General features: G+C 38.9%; 1 protein-coding gene across 1 annotated transcript in view; it reads left to right on the plus strand.

The window, feature by feature from the left end:
• The window catches only part of snd1 (staphylococcal nuclease and tudor domain containing 1), a 197,584-nt gene extending 187,602 nt beyond the window's left edge, over positions 1-9,982 (plus strand). The window contains exons 23-24 of the mRNA XM_032504592.1: positions 6,789-6,833; positions 9,001-9,982. Coding sequence (XP_032360483.1) covers positions 6,789-6,833; positions 9,001-9,066 — 111 coding nt within the window. The 3' untranslated portion in view covers positions 9,067-9,982. The remainder of the gene's footprint in view (positions 1-6,788; positions 6,834-9,000) is intronic.
• Positions 9,983-11,674: the final 1,692 nt, after the last annotated feature.

Genomic DNA, 11,674 nt, shown 5'->3' on the forward strand with positions numbered 1-11,674 from the left:
ACACTTATTCACCACCATACGTTGTAAAATGAATAGAAAATAGAGTCAAGAGATTGACAAGGTTAGAAATAATGCTTTGTATTTGAAATAAGATTTTTTTTGCATCAAACTTTGCTTTCGTCAAAGAATCCTCATTGCAGCAATTACAGCATTGCGACCTTTGGCATTCTAGCTGGAATTTGTTGAGGTAATCTGGAGAAATTGCACCCCACGCTTCCAGAAGCAGCTCCCACAAGTTGGATTGGTGGATGGGCAATTTTGCGTACCATACGGTCAAACTGCTCCACAACAGCTCAATGGGGTTCAGATCTGGTGACTGCCACTCCATTACCGATAGAATACCAGCAGCCTGCTTCTGCTCTAAATAGTTCTTGCACAATTTGGAGGTGTGTTTAGGGTCTTTGTCCTGTTGTAGGATGAAATTGGCTCCAATCAAGCGCTGTCCACCTGGGTATGGCATGGCGTTGCAAATGGAGTGATAGTCTCCTTATTCAGAATCCCTTTACCCTGTACAAATCTCCCACCTTACCAGCACCAAAGCAACCCCAGACCATATATTACCTCCACCATCCTTAACAGATGCGTCAGGCATTCTTCCAGCATCTTTTCATTTGTTCTGCGTCTCACAAACGTTCTTCTTTGTGACCAAACACCTCAAACTTGGATTCATCCGTCCACAACACTTTTTTCCAGTCTTCCTCTGTCCAATGTCTGTGTTCTTTTGCCCATCTAATCTTTTTCTTTTATTGGCCAGTGTTAGATATGGCTTTTCTTTGCCACTCTGCCCTGAAGCCCAGAATCCCGCAGCGCCGCCTCTTCACTTTAGATGTTGACACTGGTTTTTGCGGGTACTATTTAATGAAGATGCCAGTTGGGGACCTGTGAGGCATCTGTTTCTCAAACTAGAGACTCTAATGTACTTATCTTCTTGCTCAGTTTGCAACGCGGCCTCCCACTTCTTATTCTACTCTGTTAGAGCCTGTTTGTGCTGTCCCTGAAGGATAGTACACCGTTGTAGGAAATCTTCAATTTCTTAGCAATGTCTCGCATGGAATAGCCTTCATTTCTAAGGACAAGATAGACTGTTGAGTTTCAGATGAAAGTTCTCTTTTTCTGGCCATTTTGAGCGTTTAATTGACCCCACAAATGTGATGCTCCAGAACTCAATCTGCTCAAAGGAGGTCAGTTTTGTAGCTTCTGTAACGACCTAAACTGTTTTCAGATGTGTGAACATGATTGCACAAGGGTTTTCTAATCATCAATTAGCCTTCTGAGCCAATGAGCAAACACATTGTACCATTAGAACACTGGTGATAGTTGCTGGAAATGGGCCTCTATACACCTATGTAGATTGCACCAAAAACCAGACATTTGCAGCTAGAATAGTCATTTACCACATTAGCAATGTATAGAGTGTATTTCTTCAAAGTTAAGACTAGTTTAAAGTTATCTTCATGAAAAGTACAGTGCTTTTCCTTCAAAAATAAGGACATTTCAATGTGACCCCAAACTTTTGAACGGTTAGTGTATGTACCTTGTGTGTGTGTGTGTGTGTGTGTGTGTGTGTGTGTGTATATATATATATATATATAAATATATATATGTGTGCATATATACTCTATATAGCCTATAATGAGCCTTTAATGTACATCTGAGTGCCATAGCCATGATCACGATATTAGAGAGAGATTTTTTTAATACATTTTCACAAAAATACCCAGATTCTTATGAAGTAAAGCAGACTAATGTAAACTGATTTTAACTCAGATTTATGGCCACCTACATCCAGAAGTTATTTTCTGCAGAACAAAGACAGCGATTTCTGCAGTTTACTGTAAACCAGGTTCTCTTGCATCATTTACAGCTCAGATGTTTTTTTTTAAAGCAATAGAAAATAGAGAGATGATTATACAAGTAATAGAAAAAAAATTAAGCAGAGTCAATGGTAATCTGTTTATCCTACATTTACACTAACACAGTGGCCTTACCTTGTCTGTCTCTCACGCACACACAAGGATTATCTCCCTGGTTAACTATGGTGTTTATGTGACGAGCCGTTTGCTTTCAAACCACTTTTACAATAAAGAGTCTGAAGAGACTTTCCCAAAACCCTGGCCTACTCCCTGCTTGACATTCAGTATTCATGCACTGGCAGGTTGAATGAGAGACATCTGTTAGGACTACAATCCACAGCCCAGCCAAGTACACTCAACTTGAAACAGTGCATGTTATAGTGCAAAGACATAAAAGCTGTTATGTTCCAGCAAACGCTCTGACGACAACCTGTCTTGTGGAGGATTTTCTGCTTTCAGTGGAGTCAAAGGGAGATGGCAGACTTAAGGAGAATGAAATTAGATGTAATGAGGATTGATAGAGCAGGTGAAAGTAACAAGAGCAGTGCAGCAAAAAAGAAACAATGACAAAAGGGAGTGAGTGGCAGTTTTTTTTTTTTTTTTTGTGGTTGGAGTATGACTGCTTATATCTGGAAGGCTTGTGTCTTGCCGTCATTGCTGTTAATGAGAAAAGCTCAACATGCGTGGAGGACAAGCCTCATTGTTGCAACTTTAATTAGTCACTTGCTTCTCATATGTACTCCATTTAAGTCTGGTTTCATTTTCATGTGCTATGAAATCCCCCTGAAAAAAGAGGCAGCTCACCTACGCACCAGACGCGCCCAACCTGTCAGAAAGCTGCCATGTTTGCGTGCACTCAGAACCATCACTTTCATTCCATGCTTACCAGAACATCATGTGGGCATGGCATGCCGGCTAGCGCTGGGAAAAACAGTCTCTCTTTCACTCTCAGGCAGACAGAGTCACAGTCAGGCAGACACACTGACAAGTGCAAACACCAGACCCACACCACCTGTCGTCTTATGAAAAGCATCACACTTACGCAAAGTCTCTGACCAAGCCGGCAACTAGAAGGTTACCTGCGTGCATTGAAATTGACTCAGGCAGCAGTTGTAAATAATCGTTTTCTTAAATGTGCGTGGAGTATCAGATAGTTTTCTTGTCTCAGAAGGCTGTGATAAATTCACTCAAACTGTTGGCGTGAAATTATAATAGATGGACTTCTGTAATCAGCTAAACTTTCTGAGTTGTTTTGGTGCATTTTGCAGACTCTGAGTCGAGTTGCAAAGAATGAATCACACACATTCAAGGACACTCCCACACACGCAGCATCCTCCTTAGCTGAACAGCATATTCTCTGCTACTGCCAGTGTCGACCGCCACTGCTCACCAAACATGGCATCTGTCTGGCATATGGGAGCTCTGTAGGGTCATCCAGACAAGCACGCTGTCACCCGCTGCCTTCTGCCACCTAAACCCCTTCCAAACGGGGTTTCTTTTCCTTGTCCCCTCATTTATTTTTCTCTTTTTGTTGTGTTTCATATACGCCTCCTCACCTGGAACATATAATCATCTTTAAGCTCCTTCCTCGTTGGCCTCTCACCTTTGCTTTGCTGGAACATAATTTCTTATTTTCTGACAACCTTCCACATCATTAATCCGTTCAATCCTTCCCGTATTTAGCGTCACACTTGTTTACCATGACGAGAAACATTTCTTTCCTTCGCCTTTTCAAGTCATCTCCATGAGTGTTGCTTCTTAATGAACTATTATGCCTCCCTACTGGAGCCAATAGAAAGGCTGTGAAAGAAAGATCCGGGACAGGATACTTGGGACTGTTCAGAATTCCGAAGGCAGTCATCATTGGTGTTCAGCTGCAAATTGATTTGCTGTTGTGTTATACTGAGCTGAAGTGAGCAGAACAGTTAAAGATGAGGGCGAGCCAGGAAAGGCACCCTCCCGATCAGAGTACAAAGAGGCTCACCACGGTAATGCCAATATGGCAGCATTTCATTTGTGCATATTGTGCTGTAGTGCTCTTGACTAAATATCTTTCACAGAATATTTTGGATGCTGACTCTCAGCTGTGCAAAATTCAAGAGAGAATATATATCTTTTAAAGTTGAGCTGGGGTTTATATCTATAGCCATTTTTCTTTTTTCTGTTCAAATATTGCTAGATCCACTTTGGCAGATCTGAAACATTCTTCCACATCATTTCCAGCTTTCCAAATGCAGCACTAGGAAAGAGAGTTAAAACCGCCATAGGCGCTGGTAGCTCCCCTCCAAAGCCCAAATGGCCTCGTTGGCCTTTTGCGTCAGTGAAATATCGTCGGCTGGGTCTTCCATATGGTGACATTGCCTTCCAAAAAATCTCTCCTTTAGTTGGCTTTGATGGATGACTTGTGCAGCCATTGCACTTTCCCCAGCCACACACTCATACGTGCACTCCCTTAGACAGCGTTGGTTGTGCGATCCAGTGGCAGGTCTGTTATCTTGGCAGTGCCATGTGCAGCGTAGCTATCAAATCAACCTATGTGCACAAGCTAGCTAAGCAATTAAACTCCAGAGCCCCATCCACACTCGACAGTTTTAACATCTGGTGTGTGTGTGTGTGCATATCTGCTACTGTAACGAAGCTACAAAACGTGGTGCACAATTGAATCCATTACAAGAACACACTGACTCATCTTTACCATCGCCTTTTTGTTTTATTTCTTTGATTTGTTTTCTTGTTAATATTTCCCTAAATGTTTGTCTCATCATTCAGAATGCAGCAACCAATACTTCAAATTAACAAGTATTTGCTTCACTGTAAGTCGTACTTACAGAACTATACTTTGACCATTCACAGATAGACTTTAAATGAAGTGGGAGCCCAGTATTAAACATGGTTGAGGTGAGGTAAACCGTGGTGGGCCCTGGGTAGAGCTTTATTACTCTGTATCCACTTTGACATTGTAATGGTGGAGGACAGCTCAACTTAGAGGGTCCGCCACTTGAACTTTTAAAGCTCCATACATCCACTTACACTGCCTAACTAACACTGCCTATTTCACTCTCTCTCTCTCTCTCTCTCTCTCTCTCTCTCTCTCTCTCTGCTTCCACACACACAAACCCTGCCCTATGACTCATCACTGGTTCATTCAATGAGGCTAAATGGCTGTTCTAGCAGAAGCAGTCAATATGCTCAACACTGCTCATTGGCTTTCTCCTCTCTCTTCCCCCAATTTTTTTTGTATCATCTCTTTGCTCTTTGTCCATATCACATACGTCCAGTTCTTTTGTGTTGAGCAAAACAAATTTATATTGAACAAAGATTTGATAATTTTATGCTCCTACAGTGCTGCTGGTTATTATAAATAAAAACTTAGATGTGTGTATATTAGATTTATATACGTGTGACAGGTGTGTCTGGGGGCAGTACAGCGTGAATATGATTTAAAAATGCCTGCACTTATTCCTAGTTTATTTTACACATTTCTTTATAAGGAACTTGATAAAGAGTTTACGTTTAGACTGAAATGCTGGATGGAACTAAATCACTTGTTACAAGTTAATAGCCAACTGTCTTGCAGTAATGAGTAAAAAAAAAAAAAAAAATGCCTAACCTGTCCCACAACACAAATTTTCATTATCAATACTGAATCAAATGCAAATCTTTTTTTTTTTTTTGCTATTTTGTTTATTTTCCCAGGGACAGTCCATATTAATAAACATTGTGTAACAGTACGTGTAGTTAAAGTAAATCATAAAGTTAGCCAACTGATTGTTATGTCTGTTGTACATCATTATCTACCTTAAGTTTTCTAATCACTAACCACTAAAAGCTACTGGTCATACCAGAGCTGAAAAGACTTAAGTCGATTTAATAGAATTAGTAACTCTATTGCTAATGGATGTTTGTTTAAGTCTTTTTTTTTTTTTTTTTTTTTTTTTTTTTTTTTTTTTTTTTTTCTTTTTTAGCAAAAACGTTCTGGAACTAGCATCCCAAATGTGTTGAATTGCTTTTCTATGTTTTTTGGCAATTTAGGCCTTTATGTGATAGAAAAGCTTAGACATTAAAGAGTAGAGAGAGGGGGAAAGACATGCAGCAAAGGGCCGCGGGACGGAATTGAATCTGCGGCCGCGGCGTCGAGGGCTAAGCCTCTATACATGGGGCAAACACTCGCCCAGGAGAGCTATCCAGGCGCCCCTGCTGCTTTAATTTTTATGTAACCGTGGATTGATCGTTGTTGGGCAATTTTTATTAATTCTTTACATTTTATATGCCATACAAATTGATTAATTGAGAAAGCAATCTGTAGATTATTACATCCCTTTACCATACAAGACAGCAACAGCAGAATGTATCGAGCAAAGACAAGATAGTATTCATCAGAAATACTATGAATGAAAAGTACTTTTCTATGGAAAACTCTTTGACAAACTCTCTAACATGCCTGTTTACTATTATACAATAGAGCTTCGGTAGAACTTGGGGCTCACCCCCTTTTTAGCTAGTAGCTTCCTTAAGGCATCGTGTGAATGCACTTGATTATAAATTTCTGCTACAAACCAGGGGAGTGTTTTGGCCTGAGGCTAGCAGGCACAAGAGGGTATGAGAGCATCTCATCTCCAGTGGCTTTGCTAGTGTGAGTTGTAGCATGACCGCAAACAGTGAGTTGTAATTTGGCGCTCCGTATGCTTCCTTCACATTCGTACGTTCTGCAGCCACTCTGCATCTATGTGTGTTATCTTGATCCTGTTGATCTTCAGAGAACACTGTGTTCCTTACATCCAGTGTTGCTGCGAGCATGAGCAAGTGCCCTTCTCAAAAAAATGTCTCCAGGGGCAGAACAGGTTGAAAGGATGCATGGATTGACCTTAATACTTTAAAATCCTACCTGTGACGCAGTGATGTGCTATGCTAATGACTCTTCTCTTTCTGCCCTAGGTTACAGAGTACCTGAACAGTCAAGAATCTGCCAAGAGTGCCAGGGTAAGTTACTTCATCTGAACCCCATCACTCATGTCATTGTCTTTCCCTCTGTCTTCATATCAGCTTCCTTGTTGCCTCCTCCTCCTAATAATTGTGGTTTGTCTGCCTTAGTGAGAAATGTAATGTTGCCAAAACAAGAATACATTGGAACACTAATCACTTTTCTACACCAACTACCAGAGAGAGTCTCTTTTCTCTTTGCTACTTTTTTCTCCCTCATATTCAAGATGCAACACATTACATTTGGCAGTTACTGCTGTCCCATATGGATTGCTGCCCACAGTCTGTGCAGGTCCATACTGTGAAAATGGGGGTGGGGGATGTGTGCAGTTGGGGTAGAATGTAGAGATGGGCCGATACCATATTTTGCCATGGTCTGGCTCAAGTTGAACTCTTTGTGAAACATGAACCACCACAAACAATGAACACCACAGAACTCTTGACAGTTATAATGGAAAAAGAACCTAAATAAACTACTTTAATGTTGATTTTCCATAAGGCTTTATTACGTGTTATTACATGTTTTGGTTGAATTCTAATGTAGAATGCAGCCTGTTTGTATCTTGATAACAGACCGTTGCTAATTATAAAACACTGTTGCCATAGACGCAGTTCTGTTCACTCTGGAGGACAGCTATCAATCCACTGAAAGATAAAGATAATTTATTAGCTGTGGCAAAAAAGTGGGGAGACTTAGATCCACTTCTGTCCTCCAATTCAAACAATGATAGCAGATCTGGTGAACGTCTATTGCTACATCTTTATATACGTCTATATCGCTACGCAGTAAAAGCCAACTAGCAACGCTAATTAGTTAGCTTAGCTACATCGCAACATGTTTAACATTAACTTACAGATGTGTCAACATGCAGCGGCCGTGCAAAAAGTAAACAAAATGAATGAGGACATAAACGTCAACATTAAAAAAAAAAAAAAAGCTTTGAAAAAAATAGCGTTGCTATGGACGCTGGATTCCAAGTGTAGAGACGGAACGGACTATTTTCTTTAGCAGAAGCAATACAATCATATTTAAATCAATATTTTGTGTGAAATTGATTTATTTGGTAAGTGGCCATGTAATAATAAGCGGAATAACGTAAAGCAAGCTCCTCTTGTGCTGTAAGTCCAAAGTGTCGGAGCCCTGTTGACAAAGGCCGAATCGCTTTAGGTTTTTATATTTAGACTTTGACAGGGAAGTGTTTATATGGCTCCAAAGTGGCTTTCACAGGAACCCCCTTGAGCTTGCAAAGATATTGTTTGAATCCTATTCTGTTTTTACTCATGTAAAATAAATGTCAAGCATAATGGCTCAGAATCCTCAAGGAAGGTGTTCCTCCGGTGCTCTGTTAGTTACCCCATGGTTATGCAGCATGGCAGACAATGAGTCACGTGGAATTGGCTCTAATCACAATTTCAGTTTTAGGCTACCATGTTTGTCAGGGAGGAGGAGGGAAAAAAAGGTAGTGTAGTGAGAGACAGGGAAATGGCACTACATACAAATGGCTTCATTCATTCATTCATCCTAATAACTAGTGCTAATTAGCACAGTCGATAATTAGCTATGAATCACAGCATTAACAGCTGAGCGAGCAGGCTTCTGAGAGCCAAAAAAGAAACATCCCACACAGACACAGAGTCCTAATGAATACACACACAGCACCCCTCACACTGCACAATGCCTATCACATTTGAATAACTAATACCATACTGGATGCTTCTCCAAACTACACACACACACACACACACACACACACACTCTCTTTGCCAATCACATTGTAATAAAGGCTACATTTAGCTGGGAAATGCATGTGCTGGTTTATGAGGCGATGTGAATGTAATGGAATAGGAGAAGTAATAGACTGGGTGGTATTTGAGACACTATAGGCCTCCAGCTTGGATGGGCAAGCACAAAGAGTTGGATTAAATGGTGGTGATGATGCAGTAGTAGTGGCCTTCGCATTGGGCTGTGAAAGCAGCGATCTTACTGTCGACATTGCATTGTGGCTTTTCGTCTCCCTCCCACGCACTCCTTTTTTCTCTTGACCATTTCACATGTAATGGGCAACAGAGGTTATTGGAGCCACATTCAAAGCAATTGGGGACATAGCTGTGTTTTATGGATATTTGTTTCATTTTGGTCAATAAAATCTCTCTGTCTTACATTTAGCTCAACATTTGGCGCTACGGAGACTTCCGTGCCGACGATGCCGATGAGTTTGGTTACAGACGTTAAAAATAAAGGAAATGGAGAAAAAAAAAAATCACCATCCAATCAACACAATTCCAAAGACCACCATGGACGGCAAGTGACATATTGGACAGAAGACGGATGACGAAAAAACTAAACGACAAGCATTGACTCAATCTTCCTTTTTTATTTGACATTTCATCCCTCCAGACTTCTCTTCTGCTTATATTTTCTTTTCCTCCAGCTAGACCCCATAGCTCCAAATAGAGCATGCTAGCAATGCTAAAAAAAAATTAATCATGCAAGAATCACTTTCTATTCATCCTTTATTTTCCAAATGGCCCACTGCCAGCTCAAGCAGCCTGCACTATTGCCAATCGGTGTTATTTGCCATGTTCGCTTTCCAGAAGACTTTCTGTGTGAATGATAATTATATATACTTACGTACATGTTTCAGCCAATTCCTTCCTTAGCTCTCTGCTGCTCTAGCCCAATTCCTGCTTTCCTCTGTACAGGAAGTGACTGGGTGGAGTTCGGGGGAGACGCTTGATTTTTGCAAACAAATGTTTCCCTAATAAATATCATCTAATGTAAATGTGAGGATATGTTGAAAAGTGTAAATTGATTTATTTTAGAGAAATACTGTAGGTGGAGCCACACAGACAAAAAAAGATGAGTTTATTTTTGTCTTTAATGTATATCTGTGTGATGACATTTGCAGATGTTTTGTGGGGAGTGTTTTGTCGTTTATTAACCTTGTCACACTTTTATGACCAGTAAAAATAGATGCCATCATGTGGCATTTTATCATCTCTCTATTTCCTTCTGTAAAGTTTACATACTACTTATGGTTATGATCCTGTTCTCTTCTCTTTGTCTCTGAATGCCACAGCAGAAACGGTGTTTGAATTTGGTTCCACATAATGGACCTTTGCATTCTATTAAAAATCTGCTGAATAAAGTGTTTTGTTTGTTTATTTTTAGTTGTACAATTGCCAACTTAGTTCTACTCAAAACTTGTATATAACAAAAACTATATACTTAAAATTCAAATGTGGAATTTACATGGGGATATTTTAACGGGGTGGTTTTGACGAGTGCATGTCTGAAATATGTTTTTGTGATCTTAATGCCAAAATACAAAAACTCTTGAAAGGCATCAACCCAACGTGATGTTAAAGGCAGTATGTAAGAATTCATTTTTTTCAACAGACTTACACTTACAATGACCTTTTAATTACATGTTTATGGCATACTGTCAAGTCATAGTATACAGTAGTATGAAAAAGAAATGTAATAAAAAGATAGTATGTGTTGGAAAAAAGTCATAGTATGTCGACATGTCAGACTTTTTAATGATTTGTTTCGACATACTAGGTTTTCATGGCATATAATACTACTTTTTCTGACACACTATACAATGATTTTTTTCTGGCATATTATAGTATGTTTTTTTTTCTGACATATGCATTCTTTTGGTATATGCTATTTATTTTTATGACTTTTCCGACATACTAGGACTATTTTCTATGTACTTTATGACTTTTTCCAGCATACTATACTGTGGCTTTTTATGGCATATTACTATGGCCTTTTTATTGAGTTATTTTGACATGACTTAATGACTTCGGACATACTATAATTTTTGTGCTTTTATTAACATACTGTACTAAATTTTATCTATATATATATATATATATATATATGTGTGTCTAAAATTGAGTTTATTTACTATAACGTTTTTATGCCATTTGTATATGTCATAAAACGTCATAGTATAGTATGTCAATTTTTTTTATCACAATTTTTTTTATTTAAAGAGCCGAACAAAAGTGCTGATGAAAACAGTGATGAAAGTCATAGTATAGTATGTTGAATAAAGTAGTAAATAAGACATAATATGTTTAAAAATTGAAATAAAGCCATAGTATAGTTTGTCGAAAAAAATGAAACGTCACAGTAAAGTATGTTGAACTTTTTTTTTAAACACCATAATATAGCATGTCAAAAAAAGTAGTAGTATAGTATGTTAAAAAGAGTGAAAAGGTCATAGTGTAGTATGTTGAAAAAACTGATACAAAGTCATAGTATAGGCTAGTATTCAGTGCATTATCACGACCCACCTACACCCCTTTCACTTACAGTTCATCATTCCAGCGCCCTGGTCGACGATCTTCCAGAACTCAGGATCTTCATCATCTCCACCAGCGTCTAGAATCCATGGGGGGGGACTAATTCTACACACAGCTTGTCTGCCCTTACATTTTGATGACGTAACAATGGGTCTACTGTGCATATCTTAATAAATAATTGTTCACTCGGAATGAAAAAAAATACTTAAAGACATAGTATGTCGAAAAAAGGAAACAAAATCATAGTAAAGTATGTAGACAAAAGTGAAATAAAAGCCATAGTATAGTATGTCAAAAAAAGTCGTAGTATAATATGTCGGAAATATTGAAAAAACGCCATAGTATAGTATGATGAAGAAAGGGAAAAAAATCATAGCAATGTATGTAAAAAAAAAAAAAAAGGGTTCAAAAATTCATAGTAAAGTACGTCAAAAAAAGTGAAAAAAGTCATAGCATGGTATGTCAAAAAAATTGAAAAAAGCCATAGCATAGTATGTCAAAACAATCCATAGTAAAGTATG

Source organism: Etheostoma spectabile, chromosome 23 (genome assembly GCF_008692095.1).
Source record: "Etheostoma spectabile isolate EspeVRDwgs_2016 chromosome 23, UIUC_Espe_1.0, whole genome shotgun sequence".
Lineage (NCBI taxonomy): Eukaryota > Metazoa > Chordata > Actinopteri > Perciformes > Percidae > Etheostoma > Etheostoma spectabile.